At 37.8% G+C, this 22,738-nt stretch overlaps 1 protein-coding gene across 10 annotated transcripts in view; it reads left to right on the top strand.

Moving 5' to 3' along the window:
• Positions 1–22,738, top strand: part of Mga (MAX dimerization protein MGA) — a 91,176-nt gene that overhangs the window by 44,132 nt on the left and 24,306 nt on the right. For 4 of the 10 annotated variants that reach the window (XM_087655167.1, XM_087655166.1, XM_087655165.1 and 1 more), the window contains exons 4-15: positions 904–982; positions 1,085–1,180; positions 2,881–3,012; positions 3,243–3,347; positions 4,724–5,391; positions 7,335–7,680; positions 13,027–13,253; positions 13,820–14,002; positions 14,520–14,589; positions 16,666–17,183; positions 20,110–20,404; positions 21,931–22,554. In XM_087655167.1, the coding sequence (XP_087511293.1) occupies positions 904–982; positions 1,085–1,180; positions 2,881–3,012; positions 3,243–3,347; positions 4,724–5,391; positions 7,335–7,680; positions 13,027–13,253; positions 13,820–14,002; positions 14,520–14,589; positions 16,666–17,183; positions 20,110–20,404; positions 21,931–22,554 (3,343 nt within the window). The remainder of the gene's footprint in view (positions 1–903; positions 983–1,084; positions 1,181–2,880; positions 3,013–3,242; positions 3,348–4,723; positions 5,392–7,334; positions 7,681–13,026; positions 13,254–13,819; positions 14,003–14,519; positions 14,590–16,665; positions 17,184–20,109; positions 20,405–21,930; positions 22,555–22,738) is intronic. The other 6 variants (XM_087655173.1, XM_087655172.1, XM_087655171.1 and 3 more) reach the window with 3 other exon arrangements.

Below are 22,738 nucleotides of genomic sequence, written 5' to 3' on the forward strand. Positions count from 1 at the left end.
TGGTTTGCCTGATGGTGGTGATATTTCTTTCTCCTCTTCCTTCTCTTTTTTCTCCTCTTCATCTTCTCTGACCCTCCTATTTCCACCCTGAATGGGGAGAACAGCATTGGAGATCAAACCCAGGGCCTTATGTAATAATATTAAGGCAAGTGTTCTACCACTAGACTACCTTTCTTATTTAGACTCTGATGATTAAAGTAATTGCTAATACTGCAGAAAATAATGTACATTATATTGGATGTGGTGATGCGTGCCTGCAATTGTAGTATTTAGGAGGTAGAGAGGCTGCATGATCAGGAAATGACTGCCACTCCCAGCTTCTTAATGAGTTTGAGGCCACCTTGGGTAACATGAAGCAGTACCAACAAAACAAAAAGACAAGAAACCCCAGAAATTATGAGGACATTTACTCCTGTTCTTTGAGTTTGGAACAATTGCTAAAACATGGTATTTCACACACTTAGTCCTTTATTATTAATTTTAAAATATTCTTTGTGTAATTGGTGGATATATGCATATACTTGGGTGTCAGTTTGTATACCAGTGTGAGTGTGTGCAGAGGCCAGAGGTAGGCACCTTCTTCTTTGTTCTCTTCAGTCTTGTTCTTTGAGACAGAGTATCTTCACTGAACCTGGAGCTCACTGATTGGTTAAGCTAACCAATGGGCTTCAGAGAGTCTCTCCTTCATCCTAAACACCACCAGGAGTTACAGAAAAGTGATACCATATCCAGCTATTACATAGATACTGGGGTCAAAACAGCTTCTTGTGATTACATAGCATGCACTGTAGCTACTGAACACCCCTGCCAGCCACTTGTCATTGTCATCTTTTTTTAAAAAAATTTAATTTCTTTTAAAAAATTGTAGAAGCAACATAACTGGGTTTTATTTTTAATGTATAGGAGGCTCTTGATATCCATGCAGTTGATGGGACAACAGAAGAACCTTCTAGTGTTCAGACTACAACCACAAATGATTCAGGTATTACATAACAGTATTTGCTGTTGGGACTGTAGTAGTGGCGTATGGAATATTTATTCTCTCTGATGTACATATTTTATTTCATCATTGTTTTGTGAGTAGGTTCCAGAACAAGAATTTCCCAGTTGGAAAAAGAATTAATAGAAGATTTGAAGTCTTTGAGGCATAAGCAGGTGATACATCCTGCTCTTCAAGAAGGTACTAGATTCAATATGTGGACAAGCCAATTTGTCTTTTGTCCATTTTTGTCTTCCCCTTTTCTTTTCTAGCTCTTTTTTTTTTTTTTTTTTTTTGGTTTTTTTTTTTTTTTTTTCGGAGCTGGGGACCGAACCCAGGGCCTTGCGCTTCCTAGGTAAGCGCTCTACCACTGAGCTAAATCCCCAGCCCCTCTTTTCTAGCTCTTTTTGCTTATTTCTCCCTTTATTTTCTCTTTCACTTTCATCCTTGATTTCATTTCAGTACCTGTCAATTAGCAGTTTATTATTTTTTCCACTTCTAAAGTTCTTTTCAGTTTTAAAAACACATCTAGGTCTTTATTCTAGTAGTTTGTATACAAAGAATATGTATCAGTAAAAAGTATTTTCTCTTCAAAGTGGGAATATTTCACACCTTTTAAAACAATGGCTACATTTATGAGATTTTTTTCCTTTGGGAGTTGGGCACTACTTTTATTTCTTAAATAACATATTTAAGGATACACACACACACATACACTTTTCTTGGGGCTGAAGAGATGGCTTAATAGAAGTGTGCTTGCTATGAAGTGTGAATATCAGCACATACATAAAAATGCCAGGTATGGCAGTACATAACTGCAGTCTCAGTGCTTGAAAAAAAAGAGACAGGATCCCTGGTTCTTGCTGTCCAGTGAGTTTAGTCAAATTGGGATGTTCTAGGTTCAGTGAAAGATCTCTTGATTTCTCCAGTGCTTTCATGCCTGCTTTAATATATGACCTTTTTTGTTTTTAGTGGTAACTTATTCATTAAAGTATTGCTGTGTATAACTTTTAAACTCTCTTTGGAATTTTTTTTTTAATTTAGTGAAATATTTTCCCAAAATGTTGTCTCTTAATTTATAAGTAATTTTCATTTTAGGTTCATTGATAATAACTGGACAATTAGTGACTATAATCAGGTTAGAAACTCCCATCTGTGGCAAATTTTTATTAGAGACCCTAGAAGCCCTCTGAACCTTGGGCTAAATAATAAAAATTTTGGGGGCTGGGGATTTAGCTCAGTGGTAGAGCGCTTACCTAGGAAGCGCAAGGCCCTGGGTTCGGTCCCCAGCTCCAAAAAAAAAAAAAAAAAAATTTGGATTTTGCTTTATTTATTTATGCTGCTTAAGGAATTACTACAAATTTGGTAACCTAAAACTTTTTTTTTTTTTTTTTTTTTTTTTTTTTGTTCTTTTTTTTCGGAGCTGGGGACCAGACCCAGGGCCTTGAGCTTGCTAGGCAAGCGCTCTACCACTGAGCTAAATCCCCAACCCCTAAAACTTATTATATTTTCTATGTATTTATAGTCTCAGCATGACTTAATTGTGTTCTTAATTGTGTTAGGGTCTCACAAGGCTGTTATCAAGATTTTGATGAAGCAGTTGGCAAGACATGCTTTTCTCGTCATTGTTTGCTTCAGAGCAGTTTTGCTCCTATTTCCCCTTAGCTTAGCTTATTGACAGAATTTATTTCCATGCAGCTTTTGTATTTTGTCCTCATTCAGAGGTAGGCAATATGTAATACCATAGCATAAGGATTTAAGTGAAGCTGCTAGTGTTTACTGAATAATTTTTGCTTTTTACCATTTCTTTAATAACTCTTAAGTTTTTTCTTTTTCTTGTCTTTTCTTTTTTTTAAAGAAAGAAGGGAAATAATATGGGCTGTGGTCCTTTTTTCTCATAGTGGGCTTAAAACTGAATTCAGTGGATCCAACAATGAGCATTGATCTTAAATACTTGGGAGTACAACTGCCTTTGGCGCCAGCCACCAGCTTTCCCCTATGGAATGTTACAGGAACCAACCCTGCCTCACCTGGTAAGTATGTAGGTAGCATTTGTATAAGTGAACATTGTTTTTCTTCTTTAATGTTTAGGTTATTTGTAGTGTAAATTTGAAACATTACTTTTATTTTCCAGTTTAGGATATTTTAGAGTGAATCTTTCATTTCTTGGCATAGAATTAATACATAGATATATTCATAATAGAGAAAGAGACATATTGGCTGGCTAGAACTTTGGTCATTTCTTTTGCTTTTTCTTTTATAGATGCTGGATTTCCTTTTGTTTCTAGGACAGGGAAGACTAATGACTTTACTAAGATTAAGGGATGGAGAGGAAAATTTCATAATGCTTCTGCATCTAGGAATGAAGGTAACCAGATGCTTTGATTGTTGGTTTTTTTTTTTTTTTTTTTTTTTTTTTTTTTTTAGTATCACAGATTCAGAAAGTTCAAACAGCTTCTCCAGTACTTTCCTACTCAGCTTAAGCCCAGCTTCTTTTCTGTTTTAAAATGCAGTCTCAATGAGTGTAGAATGCTGGACTTGAGCTTCCAGTCCTTCTGCTCAGCCTCCCAAAGTGTTGGAGTTACAAGCATATGCCAGCAAGCCTGGCTGGGCATTAGTGTTTGTTTTACTTTTAAATTCTATGTATGTTTTGAAAAATGTGGTCTTGGCCTGGGGTAGAAGCACTTGCCTTTAATCCCAACACTTGGGAGGCAGAGGCAGGTATATTTCTGTGAGTTTTAGTCCATTCTGAGTACATGGCAAGTTCCAGGCCAGCCAGAGTTACATAGTAAGCTGAGACCCTCTTTCAAATCAAGTCACTCTCATAGAACCACTTACCCTTTTCATCTCTCTAAACTGAACTAAAAACAGTGTCTTGCTGGTGTTTGTTTTCTCCCTAGCCACACCCTGGAGTTCCACTCCTAAATAATCCTTGTACTTAGTTACAAAAAGCATCATTTCAGGACTATATACCTTCAGAGCTGTCTAATAGTTCTGATAGTCTGGTGCCTCACAATAAACTTGTAACCCAAAGCTTTTGATTGGCAGTATGAACTGTTTGCCTGCTTTTCCTTTCTCACTGGATTTGTTTGCTCCTACCCTAACCAACTTAGTTTATCATTTGTCCAAATGAAGTCATCTTTACCTTTGAGTTTGTATATAGTCTTACAACAATATATTTAAATCTTTACTGATACTTTTCTTTCCTAAAAATAGGATGTTGCTAAGTATGGTGATATACCATTGTAGTTCAGTCACTTGGGAGGCAAACAGTCAAATAAAGGAGGATTGTAAGAAGCCTGGCCTAGTTCCTATATAGCCAGATTCAAGGCATCCAGGGCTACTTAGTGAGAACATGTTTCAAAATAAAACAAAACCAAATAAATAAAAACCCTTAAAGGTTATGCTCTCTTTTTTATGGCCTACTTTCTTTCCTTCCATCATTTTTCAGACTCTAGGGACTCTTAAATAATTCCTTGGCATTCTGTTGATTTTTTTTTTCCTTTTTTCTCTTGCTGTTATGTTTTTACTCCTCACTGATTACTGTAGTTAAGTGAAAAGGTTTGATGACTTGTATCTGAGACATTGTTTTATTTTGCTTGGTTTTCTGTTTTTTCTTCTTTCTTGAGTAGGAACAGTTTACAGAAGTTTCAATAGCATATAGCTCAGTACTCCTAACCCTGTAGAAAGTTCTTAGAGAGCTGAGACCCTTGAAGGTTTAAATGTCTTGTATCTCCTTTCTAGGTGGAAATTCAGAGACTTCACTGAAAAACCGTTCTGCTTTCTGTAGTGATAAGCTAGATGAGTACTTGGAAAATGAAGGCAAATTGATGGAAACAAGCATGGGTTTCTCTTCAAATGCTCCCACGGCTCCCACATCTCCAGTAGTGTACCAGTTACCCACCAAGAGTACCAGCTATGTTCGAACTCTTGATAGTGTACTAAAGAAGCAATCTACCATTTCCCCTTCTACCTCTCACTCCGTGAAGCCTCATTCTGTAACCACTGCTTCTCGAAAAACAAAGGCTCAGAACAAACAGACAACAGTCAGTGGCCGAACTAAATCATCTTATAAGTCTATTTTACCATACCCTGTTTCACCAAAGCAGAAAAACTCTCATGTAAGCCCAGGAGATAAAATTACCAAGAATTCCTTAAGTTCGGCTTCAGATAATCAGGTGACTAACTTGGTTGTGCCATCTATAGATGAAAGTGCATTTCCAAAGCAGATTAGTTTGCGGCAGGCCCAGCAGCAGCACATTCAGCAGCAGGGAACTCGCCCTCCAGGCTTGTCTAAATCTCAAGTAAAGCTTATGGACCTGGAAGACTGTGCACTCTGGGAAGGAAAACCCAGGACCTATATTACTGAAGAGCGAGCAGATGTCTCCTTGACAACTCTGCTTACTGCTCAAGTAAGTATTTGCTATTTTCTGTCAACATTGGTACTTAGCTAAAAATTAGACATTGGTACTTTAGGAAGCAGATAAGTTAGGGTTTAGCATTTTAATTACCTAGGTAACAATTAAGGGGATATCTTCAGGGGATGTCTTCACTTATTCTCTATGAGCTAATCTTTTGAGTCTAGCTCTCTTCTGCCAGTAGAGGGCGGGAAGGAGGAAGGGAGAAAGACAGACAGAAAGATTGATTCTGTACTGAACTGCTTGCTGTCTAAGTATGAGGAGTTTAAATTCCTAGCACTGCACACAAACCAGGTGTGGCTGCTTGTAACTCAAACACTTGGGAGTTGGGGACAGAGATAGGTGGATCTTATTGGCTAGCCAGTCTATCCCAAATGTTGAGGTTCAGGTTCGATGAGAGACTATATCAAAAAACAAGGTAAGCTAGGCATGGTAGTATATGCCTTTAGTTTCGTTGTTGTGGTGGTGGTGGTGGTGACGGTGACAGTCTCACTATGTTGTTGTCCTGGAACTTGTACTATAGAACTTGTTCTCCTTGAATTCAGAGACATCTGCCTGCCTCTTCTCTCAAGTGCTGGGATTAAGGGTGTGGGATACAACACTTGGCTTGGCATATGTCTTTAATCCCAGTACTCAGGAGACAGAGCCTGTTTGGGGCCATCCTGATCTACATAGTGAACGCCAGGGTAGCCAAGCTACATCGTGAGACAAAAAAAGATGGAAAGTCATACAGGTGCCTGACTCTGATCACTAGACTTCACATATATATCCATGGGGTAGCATAGTTCTACATTTGTACATGCCTATACTGTACATGTGCCACAAATAAATAAATACTGAAGGGGGGAAAATTCTGGAGCTAGCAAGCTGGCTTTGCGCGTAAACTTGCTTTGTGTATAAACCTTGTGACTTGAGTTTAATTCCCAGAAACAATGCATAATGCATAATCTTGTCTTCTGACTGCCTTCTGTGCTGTGGCACGTGCACCCTCATATATCATATACACACAATAAGTAAAAATAAAATAAAATTCTATACTGAATTCTAGAGCTGAATATCATGAGATGTTGGTAGTAAATGCTTTCCTGTAATTGTGTTTATGTGGTATGTGCATGTATAGTGTGTTTCTATGCATTATCATACATACACGTGTACAGTTGTATATACATCTGTGCATGCATATGTGTTTGTAGGTAAAAGTTCATATGTCACATGCCCCTCTCTGTAATCTGTGGAAGCAGGATCAAGCTAGTTTAGCTAGCCAGCTGACCCCAGGGATCCCTCATCTCTGCCCCCAAAGTACTGGGATCCTAGGGATCCTATGTGGCTGTCTTGCCTGCCCAAGCTTTTATGTAAGTTCTAGGGATCCATACTCTGTCTTAAATGCTTAAGTGTCAGCACTTTATCCACTGAGTCAACTCGCTAGCCCGTGTCCTGTATTTTCTAGTCATTATAAAGAGTCAAGCATGTATGATTTTTTTAATTTTTATTGTTTACTAGGGCATTTTGTATAAATAGTAGTAATAATTTTGTATTTTGCAGACCATATATGCTCTTGGAGAGTTATTGCTAGGCTGTTCTACTCTAAGCAATATGAGCTTGCTTGTGCTCCAGGAAAACCATATGAAACGTTGTTTGACCTATGCACCTTAGACTTCTCAGTTCCTGCAGAAGAACATTATATGTGGTTTCTGTTGAGTAAATAATCTGTATTTGGTATTTTTGATGTCAGTTAATGAGAAGTCTCCTTTGCTAATGCATTAGAATGGCAACTTGTTTATTCAGAGCCCTAATTATATGTGTTGTCTGACCTTTGACTCTCTGTTAGTCTTGTGTTATTAGTGCTTATAATCAGAAGGTAGATCTGTATGTGACTCTTAAGTTGGTGGTAGTATTGGAATGATTTAGTAAATTTTAATGTTCTTCTTTAACTTTAGGCATCTCTCAAAACTAAACCTATCCACACAATCATAAGGAAACGAGCTCCTCCATGCAACAATGACTTCTGCCGCCTGGGTTGTGTATGCTCCAGCCTAGCTTTAGAGAAGCGCCAACCTGCTCACTGCCGCCGACCAGACTGCATGTTTGGTTGCACTTGTTTGAAAAGAAAAGTTGTGTTGGTTAAAGGGGGATCTAAAACAAAGCATTTACATAAGAAGGCTGCTAATCGGGATCCATTATTTTATGACACACTGGGAGAAGGAGGAAGGGAAGGAGGAGGAGGAGTCAGAGAAGATGAGGAACAATTGAAGGAGAAAAAGAAGAGAAAGAAGCTTGAATACAGTGAGTATTAGTTGACTTAAAACTTGACTTTTTTTTTTTTGGTAAAAGTTTACTTTTTATATGTGTATGTACTTGTTTCTGTGAATATATGTAGAGGGGCCAGTTGAAGTCATGTATTTTTCTTAGTTGATTTCCACTTGATTGAAATAAGTTTTAACATTACACTTAACTTATTTTATATGTGTGTGAATGTAGAGATCAGAGAACAACCTGAAGAAGTCGGTTCTCTCTCTTTACCATGTGGGTCCTGGGGATTGAACTTATGCTGTCAGGTTTGATGGCAAGTTCCTGATGTGCTGAGAGTATTTCACTGAAACTGGAGCTCACTAATGTAGTAGACTGGTTGGCCAACAAATCTCTAGGGTGTGTGGGGGGGATGGGTGGGTGGGCTGTTTGTCCATTTTCTTAGCACTAAGGACCAAGACTCTGCTTGCTAGCTAAAGCACTCTACAGTTGAATTAAATCTTTTTTCCTTTTTTCTTTTTTTAAATTAATCATTTCATTCATTTACATCTCAAATAAATGATATCCCACTTCCCAGTTACGTCCTCCACAAACCCTCTCCCCTTTGCCTCTATGAGTGTGCCCACCCACCCACCCTCTCCTGCTCCACTGCTTCAGCATCCCCTTACGCTGGGGCATCAAACCTCCACAGGACCAAGGACCTCTCCTCCTATTGCTGTCAGGCAAGGCCATCCTCTGCTACATATGTATTTGGGGCCTTGGATCCCTCCCTCTACACTCCTTGGTTGGTGGTCTACGAACTAAATCTTTAATCCCCTCTAAAATGTTTTTTTTTAAATGTGTGTGTGCGTGCGTGTGTGTGTGTGCGCCTGAATGTTTATGCCATCTGTATGCAGGAGCTCTCAGAGGTCAGAAGAGACATTGGATCCTCTTGAACTAGAGTTACAAATGATTGAAACATCATGTGGGTGCTGGGATCTGAACCCAGGTTTGGTTTATTTGTGGAGGCAGGGTCTCTTGTTGAGTTTAGCAGCTGGTCCCAGGGATTCCCAGTCTCAACTTCTCTAGGCTCTAAGGACTCAAACTCTGGTCTTAAATGCTTGAATGGCAGCGCTTATGAGTCGTCTCCTGAGCCCTGTGTTGTGTATTCACTGTACATCTCCCCAAACATGCTGGCTCCCAGTAACCTCAGCATTTAAGATGCTGAGGTAGGATGGCTGAGTTCAAGTCTAGCCTAGTTAATAGAGCTAGTTACTCTGTCTCAGTTGCCTCTCCACCAAAGAAAAGCATAAAATGCCATCTAATAGAAAGTAGACTTTACCAACAAGGTAGGAAAACATCTCTGGATATCAGTTACATTGCTAGACTAGAAAATAATATCTTTAAAGTAGAAATTACAAGTTATTGATACAAATATATTTTTAAATGTATTAGATTTATTTTAAAAAAGACCATGTTTTGGAAGTTAGGTGATGTTCAAGAGTAGAAGATGTAAACCACAGGCAATGAAAACCAAGAAGACTAAGAAGGCGAAGATCTTGGTACAAGGAAATTCAGTAACTGAATCAGTAAGCATTGTGGTAAAAACTTGAGCAATTAGTAAAAGTAAAGATAATCCATCTGAACAGTTGGAATAGATGTAGTGATGCACAGTTACATTTCCTCTTTAAATGGTTATTTGTATACGTTCTATAAGGATTAATCACATAAGCATGACTTTGACGATGAGTTGATAGGCTTTATGGTTTTTGGAATATAGTGGCTTATATACAAATGACTGAATACTTAAACATGATTATAGAACAGGAATCAGTAGCATAAACCCAATGGCTGTGTGAGAATATTAGAGCTGACAAGGTAGAAGGGGCAAAGTTAAGATCCCCACCTTCTTCCATCCTGGTGACTTAGTTTCCACTAAATCATGACTAAATTTAAGTCATCATTAAAATTACAAATAGTTAAAATTAATTATTGGATTTGATTTCAAAGTCAGCCTGGTCTATAGAGTGAGTTCCAAGATAATCAGGGCTATACAGAGAAACTGTCCCAAAAGACAAAACAAAAATTAGTTTTTTTTTTTAAAAGATAGATTGATTGATTTTACACACACAAACACACACACACACACACACACACAAACACACACACACACACACAAACACACACACACACACACACACACACACACACACACTGTAGCTGTCTTCTGAGACACCAGAAGAGGGCATCAGATCTCATTACAGATGGCTGTGAACCACCCTGTGGTTGCTGGGACTTGAGCTCAGGACCTCTGGAAGAGCAGTCAATGCTCTTAACCACTGAGCCATCTCTCCAGCCCCCCAAAAATTAGTTACCAGTAGGGACTATGACAGTGGATCTCCAGTAGAAAACTTATTTACTTTTGCTCGTTTCTTTGTACGATTTTAATTTTTACATGTTTATATGTTATAGCTAAAATATAAATGAAATCTTTCTATTCTCCCTGCATGAAATCTAGACCATTATTACTCATTTCTTTTTGAAATTATGATAGACTTAAAGGATTTATATAGTTAAAAAACTCATTAGTCCATGCATGTGGAGGAAAACTAACATTTTCGGACACTGTGGGATACAATATAAATTTAGTTAATCTTATATATGCTAAGGATGCCTTTTCATTTTGCAAATAGATGCTTAATCTCAGTTTACTATCCAAGTTGATATAGTTTTTCTGACAAGGCTCCATGTGTTTTCTATTGTGATATCTAAAGTATGGTTTTTTGAGTTTTTATTTCTACCTCTTTACATTATCTTTTGGCTTTCTCTGTCACCTGTTTATCCTTTGGTTTATCAAAAAGTATGGCTGCCTGTGTAAAGACCATGTGGCTATTTGCTGTGGGCAATATCAAACATAAAAGGATAAAACCTGGCATTCTTGTTTCTCAAGCCCTCTTAAAATTTTCTTGGAGACAGAACACTTACTTAAGTAGTGAATCTGTAGTGAAGATTAAAATAATTGATCCTTATATTCATTCTGATTAAGGGAAAAAAAAGCTTTAGGAACAGAGGTGACTTAAACTATAGGCATCCAAAGGATAGCAACAGATTGTTATAAACAATTCCATGCTGATAACTGGACAATTCAGAAGACAACAGTCCAATTCATTGGGAGACATGAAACTCATAAGTAGAAGAACCAATGGGAACAATTGTGTATGCCAGTAATCCTGGCACTCAGTAGGCTAAGGTTGAATATCTAGAGTTCACGGCCAATATGGGCTACATAGTGAGACCCAAACCTGTCTCAGAAAAGTATAATTTCATCTTGTTAAAGAATTAGTAAAAGCACCTGTAATAACCATCAGGTTTACATTACTTTACTCTGAAATCCTGTACATACAGAGATAATAAATAGCACCCACATGTAAAACTGTCCTGTAAAATTGTCTCATTCTAGGAGGCTACACTCATGATTAACCTACACATTGATCTTACAAGAAAATATATACCAGTATCTCTTGTGAGTATAGATTCTAAACACAATTTAGCAGAATAAATCTAACTATGTATTGAAAGGCTTATGTATCATGACTGAGTAGAGTACAAGGACAGGGTTGCATCCCAGGAATCTGAATTTGGATTAACATTTGAAAACCAATCAACAGTCAGGCATGGCATGGCAATGCACATTGGCATTTAGGAGGTAGAGGCAGGTAGATCTCCAGGCTACACAGTAAGAGTGGAGAGAGAGAGAGAGAGAGAGAGAGAGAGAGAGAGAGAGAGATATCAATTTATCAATTTAACATAGTTTTCCATGACCAGAATAGACTTTTAAGCATATAATCCTCTCAATAAGTATTTTTATTTTTATTTATTTTTCTTTTTCTTTTTTTTTCCATTTTTTCTTTTTTCTTTTTTTCGGAGCTGGGGACCGAACCCAGGGCCTTGCGCTTGCTAGGCAAGTGCTCTACCACAATAAGTATTTTTTTTTTTTTAATATTACATTTCTCTTTTAATATTTTTCATCTTCCATTTTATTTGGTACACCCATCAGTGTTCTTTTTTTTTTATTTTATTTTATTTTTTTTTAATAAGTATTTTTAAAATAAAAAAAAAATTGACAAAAGCCAGCTTGACATAGTGGCACACACCTGTATAAGCATATGGACCTCTGTGAATTTGAAATTAGTCTGGTCTACATAGTGAGTTCCACCACAGCCAGAGATATGTAGTGAGACCTATCTCAAAAATATAGATTAAAAAAAGAATTGGCAAAATTTATTTTGGGAACACTAGAAACCAGCCCTTTTATCTTTTTAATAATGAGATCTATGAAACACTTTACAATGTGTAGTAATCATGAAAGACCAAGCTGCTACTCATTTTCCCCCAAAGACAGAATTAGGATGTATGTACTGTTACTTCTGCTGGGCAGTTATGGTTCATGTCTTTAACCCTAGAACTCATAAGGCAGAAGCAGGCAAACTCTGAGTTTGAGGCTAGCTTGTGGTCTACACAGCAAGTTACAAGACAGCCAGGGCTACACAGAGAAACCCTATCATTTAAAAAAAAAAAAGTCACATCTGCATAACATTGCACTGAACAGGCAAGTGTACTGCCATGGCCTGCAGTCTCAGCACTCAGGAGCTTAAGGTGGGAGTGTTACTAAAGACCAGCCTGGGTAACAGCCACAACCTTTTTCTAGAAAACTACACACTGAAGATCCTCCTAGCTGGTGTATTAAGGTATGTAAGGTATCCAGATGGGAAAGGAAGAAGTAAAACGAACTTTTTCTATAGAGAGAAAAATCCTAGGTCAGCTACAGCAAGCTGCTAGAAGTATGAATTAATTTAGTCAGACCACAGAATATATCATTAGCATAAGTAATAAAAGCATCAGACAGTTGGAAATTGAAATAAAAATTATTGTTTAAAATAACATTTAAGGATTGGTGGGATGGCTTAGCCAGTAACTTGCTGTCAAGCCTGATGATCAGAGTTTGATCCCTGGAATCCACATGGTGGAGAGAGAACCTACTCCCAAAAGTTACCCTCTGACTTTTACACATGTTCGTTTTATGCAGGTCTGCCTCCACCCCCAGTTCTGAAATCATAGCTAAAGAGATGAGGCATGATACACTTAGCAGAAGATACTAAGATGTATGTATCTGTGTATACATACACACACTTTGTTTTAATCTTAGCTATCCTCTTGGTTGGAGAGTAGGTACTCTACAAATATTTGATTAATAGATGAATAAATCAATGGCTTTTAGGGAGCATCTGTTTGATACAAGTTACTGTCTTTTGTGAGGGAGCATATATTGTTTTGGCCTTGCTCTGTGCTGAACTTACATATTGCCAAAAGTACCTTAAATATCTTACCTTGTCTTCTGTTCAGCCGTGTGTGAGGCAGAACCTGAGCAGCCTGTCCGACATTACCCACTGTGGGTGAAAGTAGACGGTGAGGTAGATCCAGAGCCGGTTTATATCCCAACCCCTTCTGTCATTGAACCTATAAAACCACTGGTGCTGCCTCAGCCGGATGCATCTTCTACTACCATAAAGGGCAAACTAACCCCAGGAATTAAACCAACTCGAGCATATACTCCCAAGCCCAATCCTGTGGTAAGCATGTTTGTTGTTGTCGTAAGTTCCATAAGTCATTTGTAAAGGTGATAGATTCCAAGTAGAGCTTTTGTTAATATTCTGCTAAGAATTTAGGTAGTGTATTTGAAAGACCTTTTCTCTCTGGCTCAGTTAATTTGCTCTCACTTTAACAATGTGATAAAATGGATAAAATGGAGGTGAGTAGTAATAATTGAAGATAGCCAAGTTTTTCTTGAAGTTCATAGAAAGTGAACTTTTTTATAATTTGTTCTTTATTTTTGTGTATGTGTATGTATATAGGTGCCCTTAGAGCTCAGATATGGTTATGGGATCCCCTGGAGCTTGAGTCAGACACAGTTGTGGGGCAGAGGCAGAGGTAGATTTCTGAATTCAAGAGTTCTAGCCTGGCTACTATTGGGAATTCCAGGATAGCAAGGGCTACACAGAGAGATCCTATATCAAAAACAAAACCAAAAACCCAACTTTTGTAATGGAAACAAAAATTAAATTCTTTCTTTGGATTCAAGGATAAGGTTTTTCCTTCTATCATTAAAATGGTCTGTTTTGTTACTTGAAACTTACAGATCCGAGAAGAGGACAAAGATCCAGTCTATTTGTACTTTGAAAGTATGATGACTTGTGCCCGAGTTCGAGTGTATGAACGAAAGAAAGATGAACAGAGACAACTGTCTCCACCCCTGTCTCCATCCTCATCATTTCAACAGCAGAGTTCCTGTTACTCTAGTCCTGAGAACCATGCTACAAAGGTGAATTGCTTGTTTCACAATAACCTTTTAATTTCTAGTTCCCTGTCGCTGGTATTAAAATTTTTATTACTATCTTCATAATCTTCTTTGTGTTTCCTATAATGTATAAATAAACCCATTTCTCCTCACATTTACTTAAGTAATCTATCTTTCTGTGTTTACTACTAAAATCCTGATAATGAATAATTAAATTATTTTCTAAATAACTCAGTCATTATTAAGAATGTTGAAGATAGGGGTTGGGGATTTAGCTCAGTGGTAGAGCGCTTGCCTAGCAAGCACAAGGCCCTGGGTTCGGTCCCCAGCTCTGAAAAAAAGAAAAAAAAAGAAAAAAAAAAAGAATGTTGAAGATAATAAAACTATATTTTATTTATCTACTTTGGGGGGCAGGATTTTATAATATGATAATACAACTGGGCAGATGTGAAGTTATGGATTATTTTGCTAATTTATGTCCACTCTATAGATAATAAATTTTTTTTTAATGAAAGTATTTCTGTATTGCTTCCCTCTTTAGGAACTTGATTCTGAACAGACCTTAAAGCAGCTTATTTGTGACTTGGAGGATGATTCTGATAAATCCCAAGGTCAGAATAAAAACTAGATATTAACAGTTATAGTAATTATTATGTAATTATGAATTATTTAGTGGCAAAAATTCTTAAACCACTAATCCCTAATATGACACTGTGCTTTTTCTAACCTCTGCACAAGCAGAAGTATTTCCTCATCATTTGCTTTAATAGCCATAGAAGGTCTGCCTGTGTTGATTGGGTATTTTATTTCAGAGAACATAAAAGAATCATCTCTGAAAAATTTTCTCTTTTCAAGCCTCAAGGATAAGGGGATCATTAGCTATTAAAATTTACCTTAGGTTTTCCATAGCCACCACCATTGGGCATTTGTAAAGGGAGAGAAAAGAAGAATAACTATCACTGATGATCTAGAAGTCTCAACTGCCAGAATTTCTATGAAGAGATTATAACCTTAACAAATAGAAAGTTAGCTCTTTGTTTTTGGGTATGCAGCACCTACGCAGCAGCACCCCACACCCGCCTCCCCCACCCATGTGGAGAGGTTTAATGAGAGAAGAAGAGTAGAGGAGACGAAAGGCCGGCCATGAGCATGTGGAGGGAGGTGGGGGGTGGGTAGAGAGAAGGTACAGGGAAGAGGGAAAGAGCAGGGAAGAGAAGAGAACAAAGAACAAGAGAGCAGCAGCACTCTTCTTATAATAACATAGTATGCAGTAAATAAAATGGTTTTTGTTTTGCATTTAAGAAAGTGGAGGAGGCTGCTTGCGACCATGTGCATTCTGTGGATGAGCTGGAGGCTAAATCCTTGACACGACTCTAGCACATTGGTTGAGAAGCTCCACTGTAGAAATTTGGTGTCTTATGAAATATGTATCTTGTCAGCATGTCACTATGATTTGGGATACATTAAGAACATGAATCAACTGTATACAGTGGAACAACCATATTTAGAGACATAGCAGAGTTGTAGTAGAAACTAGTCAAAGGATATGCCTTAAAAATTGTTTTTTCTTTTTTAACTACATTTGTTTATGTGTGTGAGGCAAGTACATGCTTGTCGTGGCACACACGTCAGAGAACAGCTTGCAGGAGTGTGTTCTCACATTTCATCATACAGGTCCAGGGATTGAACTCAGATCAGCAGGCCTAGTCACAGTGCTATCTCACTGTCACTTTTGTTTTGTAAACAGAAACGTACCTTTTAACTATTTAGTGTACATGTTTCAGAGCAGGCTTATCAAGGATCTGTGTTTGGCCTGTTTGGATATCAGGACTGTCAGTCTCTCTCTCTCTCTCTCTCTCTCTCTCTCTCTCTCTCTCTCTCTCTCTCTCTCTCTCTCTCACACACACACACACACACACACACACACACACACACACACCCTCCCTCTTCTTTCTCTCCCTGTCCCTTCCCCTCTCCCTCCCCTTTCCTCCCTCCCCTCTTCCCTCCTCTCTTTTTCTTTCATGTATATGAATGATCTATCTGCATGTACACCTGCATGCCAGAATAAGACATCATCAGATCACATAGATGGTTGTGAGCCACCATGTGGTTGCTGGGAATTGAACTCAGGATCTCAGGAAGATCAACTAGTGCTCTTAACTGCTGAGCCATCTCTCCAGCCCAGAACAATAACTTCTATTAAGGAAACTTTACCTTATTTATAGGTCATACTTTGCAAGGCAGTATTTTTTATGTTTGTGGCCTTTTAGAGAAATGCTTAGGAAATTTCCTTTTTATGAGATAATTTAGTCTATGGATAGTGAAGACAAGTGTCTAGTTCTGTGAGTTTTTTTTTTCCTGGAAAACTGCAGAATGTTGAGTTTATACACTAATGTTAACACTGAAATGATCAAGTGAGAAACTTGAATTTCTTTCAAAGTTCAGTAGCATGCCTTTAATCCCAGCACTCAGGGAGCAGAGGCAGATGGGTCACTGGGAGTTTGAGGCCAACTTGATCTGCATAGTGAGTTCCAGGACAGCCAGGGCTTTTATTCAGAGAAACTTGTTTTGGAAAACCAAAAAAAAAAAAAAAAAAAAAAGGATTTTCCTACAACCCTTATCAAAGTTTAGTACAGAATGTCTGTGATCTGTGTTGTAGAGGGTTTTTCTATTTAATTTTTAAACAGAAAAGACTTGGAAATCCTCTTGCAATGAAGGAGAGTCCTCTTCTACCTCTTATGTACATCAGAGATCACCTGGTGGTCCCACCAAATTGATAGAGATCATCTCAGACTGCAACTGGGAAGAAGATCGAAACAAGATTTTGAGCATTTTATCTCAGCACATCAATAGCAACATGCCACAGTCACTTAAGGTGGGCAGCTTCATCATTGAGTTGGCTTCTCAGCGGAAGTGTCGGGGTGAGAAGACCCCTCCTGTTTATTCTTCCCGTGTGAAAATCTCTATGCCATCAAGTCAAGACCAAGATGATATGGCTGAGAAATCTGGATCAGAGACTCCTGATGGTCCATTGTCCCCGGGGAAAATGGATGATATCTCTCCTGTGCAGACAGATGCCCTGGATTCAGTGAGGGAGAGATTACATGGAGGCAAAGGTCTGCCTTTTTATGCAGGGCTTTCTCCTTCGGGGAAGCTTGTGGCCTATAAACGTAAACCCAGTTCAACTACATCTGGGCTTATCCAGGTGAGAATTATATTTAATCTGGGCATAGTTCCTTTTTATACTTAGCCGATATCTTGATTTTTTTTTTTAATACTCAAGCCCTTTGTTGACCTTAGGTCATATTTCTTCAATTTTTCTGGGAACTGGCTAATAAAATCATTATTTCTTACTGTGATAAGTGTAGGTTAGATAAATACATAAGGCAAAGTTTATACACTGTTATATAAACAGATATGGAGCCTTACATAGCTTATGGTTTTCTTTCTATTCTTTTCAGAAAGTTTCTTTTTATAAGCTCTAGTGATCCTAACTAAGCAAAATTAGGCATTTAGCTTGGGTCTTAGAATATCTTACTGGCATAAAATTTTCAAAACAGAAATATATAGATTACCAAGTATAGTAGAGAGAAGTTGGCTTTATAAGTCAGGTGGTGATGGTGCATGCCTTTAATCCTACCCACACTTGGGAGGCAGAGAGATGGATCTCTTGAGTTCAGGACATCCAGGGATACAGTGTGAAACCTTGCCTTTAAAAAAGAAAACCAACCAAGTCAGGTACTATATATGAGTAGTAATAGGGAGGGGAGTTGCTTATTTTCATTTGCATGTTTTACAATAATGGGTTGAACCTAGGTACTCTTATCACTAAGCTACATTGATACCTCAGGGAAAAATGTAATTCAGTAAGATGTTATCTAAACACATAAAGGCTTTTTGTTGTTGTTTTCTAGTGAACTGTAGTTATTTTCTTATTTGAAATTTTGTGAGATAAAAATAACTCCTTGCTGTTAGTAAGTTAAGTAGTAAATTGGCTTGTAGAATTTTCTCTGAAGAAAGAAGTTGTGAATTGAATGTTAGCTATATGCAAGCCCAGTAGCACATGCCTTTAATCCCAGCACAGGAGGTAGAGGCAGGTAGATTTCTGAGGTCATGGCTAGCTTGGTCTACAGAGTAAGTTTCAGGATAGCTTTGGCTACACAGAGGAACCCTGTCTTAAAAAACTAAAAGAAACAAAATCAACTGTATAACTTGAATGCACAGTCAGTTTGTAATACATGTTGAACATTGTTTTTTTTAAAGATTATTTTATGTATATGAGTACACTGTAGCTGTCTTCAGACACACCAGAAGAGAGCATTGGATCCCATTACAGATAGTTGTGAGCCACCATGTGGTTGCTGGGAATTGAACTCAGGACCTCTGGAAGAGCAGTCAGTGCTCTTAACTGCTGAGCCATCTCTCCAGTCTCATTTTGAACATTGTTAATCCCCATACCTAAATTTGACATTATGATCGCCAGCAAATAGAAAATTCCACAACTGCCTTCTTGTGATGGGTTATAATCAGAATGCTAGCACACTAAATACTATTATGTAAAGTTACCTATGGTTCTTATGTATATATAATTATATATAACCTAAATAACTTTTGTGCTTGACTTGGATCTTGTCTTCAAGACAGCTTACTATGTATGTCTGAGAATTTGAAATGGTTCTTTTTTATCCCAGGAATTTGGGATAAGAAATGCTTAACCTGTGTAGACTATAGGGAAGATAATAAATAATCTTCTATAACAGGTAGAGTCTGTACAGCTAAAAAAACTAGTATTATTTACTTTTGGATGAAAAAAATCCTCCCCCCTTTTTTCTTTTTGATATCTAATATGAAGGATTGAGGTTGCTAATCTTCCTGAGAATAATCAAAATTAAGTAGCAAAGAATAATTTTAAGTTTTGGAGTGGGTTACTATAGATAGTTTCTTTACTCTTCCCCTATAAATTTGAATACTAGATAGCTCCATTTTCTATCTACTATTTGTAAATGATGAGGAGACAAAAAAGGTTATGTTCTCCAAATGCTACCTGTTAGTATATGACTAGAAAACATGAGTGAGAGACTATGGAGGCCTCTGTGTTCACACACACGCATTTGTAAGTTGCTGCCTAAAATGAGCAGTTATCAACTCAGACAGCACAAAAAATGTATACCTCATTTATTCTTTTATTTAGTGACTGCATGCAGAAATAGTCTGAGTTTGTGCCAACATTTTATTTTGAGCATGTTCTGTTTAAAATATCTTTAGAGTTGCCCCCTTTTGAAAACCAAAAACTGGGGCAACAGGTAGGACTTTGCAATTATAAGCACTGACTGAGGGGCTGGGGATTTAGCTCAGTGGTAGAGCGCTTACCTAGGAAGCGCAAGGCCCTGGGTTCGGTCCCCAGCTCCGAAAAAAAGAACAACAACAAAAAAAAAAAAAAATGCACTGACTGCTCTTCCAGAGGACCCTGGTTCAATTATCAGCACTTAGAACGGTGGCTTACAGTGAGTGGTCTGTAATTTTAGTGTCCCCTTATGGCCTTGTGGGCACCAGGCATGTACATGGTACACAGACAAACACTCATACACATAAAATAAAAAATAAAATCTTAAGATTATAGAAAAACAAAAACTGGTGTGACTTTAATAGCGTAGGTTCTTATAACAGTCAGTGTCCTGTAACTTCAAAAGCAGATTTTATTTTTTTAAAATATGAAGGATACATAAAAAGACCTCATGTTATGGCTTTTGTACTTCTCTGGTCTCAGAGATTCTGTGGATCATGGTTAATCTTTTTGCTGATTCATTAATAACCATAGTTGCTTATTAAAGTAAAATAATTAGATGAATTGTTAGATATAGTTAATCTTTTACATATCTATAATGCAGAAATGAGTTTAGTCTCTAAGAATTCTCTATTCCCAACTATAAGTGCAGTTGAAGTTAGTTCAGCTATCAGATGACAACATCTAGTTATTGAGACTCCTGAATAGAAAAGCTTCATTTCTTTTTCCCATTTACATCTAAAGCATAGACTTTAAAACACCTTATAAAAATGAAACCCCTGTCAAGGGAGAGGAGCTAGCAAGAGAATTTTATCTTTACAGAATTTCTCTTTGCCACTTGTTTCAGGTTAATGGTAAGAGTTACCCGCAGGCTAAGTTGCTATTGGGACAGATGGGGGCATTGCATCCAGCCAATAGGCTAGCTGCTTATATCACAGGCAGGTTGCGACCCTCAGTCCTGGACCTCTCAACCCTCAGTACTGTCATCTCCAAGGTAGCATCCAATGCCAAGGTGGCTGCATCCAGGAAACCACGCACCCTGTTGCCTTCAACATCCAATTCCAAAATGGCATCCTCTGGCCCAACAACAAATCGCTCTGGGAAGAATCTGAAGGCATTTGTTCCAGCAAAAAGGCCAATTGGTAAGTTAAGAGAATGCATATGATTTGGAAAGGCCTGTAATTTAGTCTTGGCCAGTGAATATAATAGGAAGGTTATAAAAGTAGCAAAATACAGAATTTGGTGTTACTATTAATACCCTTAAATATTTTAAAAATAATTCTTCTGATGACTTATGATATGAATTAAATTTTAGTTTGAGACTATATTAACATAGAAAAACCAAGGTTTTGCTTTAAAATATTTTCTTTATTTTTCCAGATGGTTGAGGTTTTTAATATTAGTCATATGCATATTCCCTATACTTAAACATCTAAGAAGCAAACAAGAGCTAGTAGAATGGGTTAGTATAAGCTAGAAATAAAAAGCTCTTGTAAAACAAAAATTTTAAAATAATGCAGCATTCTGTATGTTTCTGTCTTGTGTATGAAAACTTTTGCCTAACAGTTTAGTAGTGTGGTCTGTATTAAATCGTGAAACATTGTTTTAGTTGAAAGTTGTATGGCTAGTTTATGGAATTCTCTTTTCTTGTTTCAAATACCTTTAGGAATGTTAAGTAAAGGTGTCAATTTGTCTTCATTTTTATTCTTCTAACAGGAAATTGAAATATGACTGAAGGCTGGAGTGAAGATGGGCAGTTAATGCTCTTAAGAGACCTATTTATGCCTCTTTAGAATGCAGCTTTAGTTAGAATTTAAAACAAAGCAGCCTTACTCTTCTTTTAAAAATGTGTTTATATTTTAAAAATTATATAGTACTTAACTATCTTGTAAAAGAAGGAGCTGCTGAGGCAAGAGGGAAATGTTAGAAACATACTTTAAATTTTCAATGGGGAAAGTAAGGGTGTGTGCTGGGAATCTTGTCCTTCCCCTTTTCATCTGTTTTAGGTGATAAGGTTAGTAACTTGTTTTGTGTGTGTGTTTTGTGACATGGTTTCTATGTGGCCCTGGCTGTCCAGAAACTCATTATTGTACACCAGGCTGACCCCAAACTCACAGAGATCTACTTGCCTCTGCCTCTGCCTCTGCTTCCCTGGTGCTAAGACTACATGTGTGATCCACTGGGTTCAGTTTGCTCTCATTTTTTTTAAGTGTCCTAAGAATTGAGATATATTGTATAGCCTAAAGAAGTTTTAGTCAGAGCATTCAATTTTAATTATTTAATTAGTTTGTTTTTTGTTTGTTTGTTTAAAAATTAGAATTATAGCTGGGCAGTGGTATCTCATGCCTTTAATTCCAGCACTCAGGAGTTGGGGGCAGGTAGATCTCTTGAGTTTGAGGGCAGCCTGATTTACGGAGTGAGTTCAGGACAGCCAGGTCTATAGAGAGACCCTGTCTCAGAATACAAAAATCAAAAATAGAATTTTAAAGCTTTGTTTTTGGTGGAGGACAGTGTTTGATTTTTGTGGGTAGTAATTGGTACTTAGAAGTGGGTTTTACCTTTAAGAAATTGACCCAGAGGACACAACTAATGTTATAAGCACAATCACTTAGTAGGAGGGCACAATAAGAGAAAATGAAGATTTTGACCTGCAAATTTTTATTTGCAGCAGCTCGGCCCTCTCCTGGTGGTGTGTTCACACAATTTGTGATGAGCAAAGTTGGCGCCTTACAGCAGAAGATACCTGGAGTTCGCACACCTCAACCCCTTACAGGGCCACAGAAGTTCAGTATCAGGCCATCTCCAGTAATGGTCGTCGCACCTGTGGTTTCTTCTGAGCAAGTTCAGGTGTGCAGCACTGTAACTGCTGCTGTCACTACTTCCCCTCAAGTGGTTTTAGAAAATGTTACTGCTGTGCCGTCTCTGACTGCTAATTCTGATATGGGAGCTAAAGAAGCTACTTATTCTTCTAGTGCCTCCACTGCTGGGGTTGTTGAGATCTCTGAAACTAATAACACTACCCCTGTAACATCTACCCAGTCTACAGCCACTGTGAACCTTACCAAAACGACTGGGATAACTACTAGCCCTGTGGCTTCAGTTTCGTTTCCTAAACCATTGGTAGCATCTCCAACCATAACTCTTCCTGTTGCTTCCACTGCCTCTACTTCCATAGTCATGGTGACCACAGCTGCATCTTCCTCCGTGGTAACCACACCTACTTCATCACTGAGTTCTGTACCTATTATACTCTCAGGAATTAATGGAAGTCCACCAGTGAGCCAGAGACCAGGTAAGGACTAGTTCTTAGAATTTTCCAGTTATAATAAAATTAGGAGTTTCTAGTTTGGATGTTTGTCATTTTTAACTGCATTGAGCTGTATTCATAACTATCTTGAGATGCATTCAGGCTACAGTTTAGATAGCCTGATACATTTTCAAGTTTCAGTGATAGTATGACATGTTAACATTCCTAA

Source organism: Rattus norvegicus, chromosome 3 (genome assembly GCF_021556685.1).
Source record: "Rattus norvegicus strain SHRSP/BbbUtx chromosome 3, alternate assembly SHRSP_T2T, whole genome shotgun sequence".
Taxonomy (NCBI): domain Eukaryota; kingdom Metazoa; phylum Chordata; class Mammalia; order Rodentia; family Muridae; genus Rattus; species Rattus norvegicus.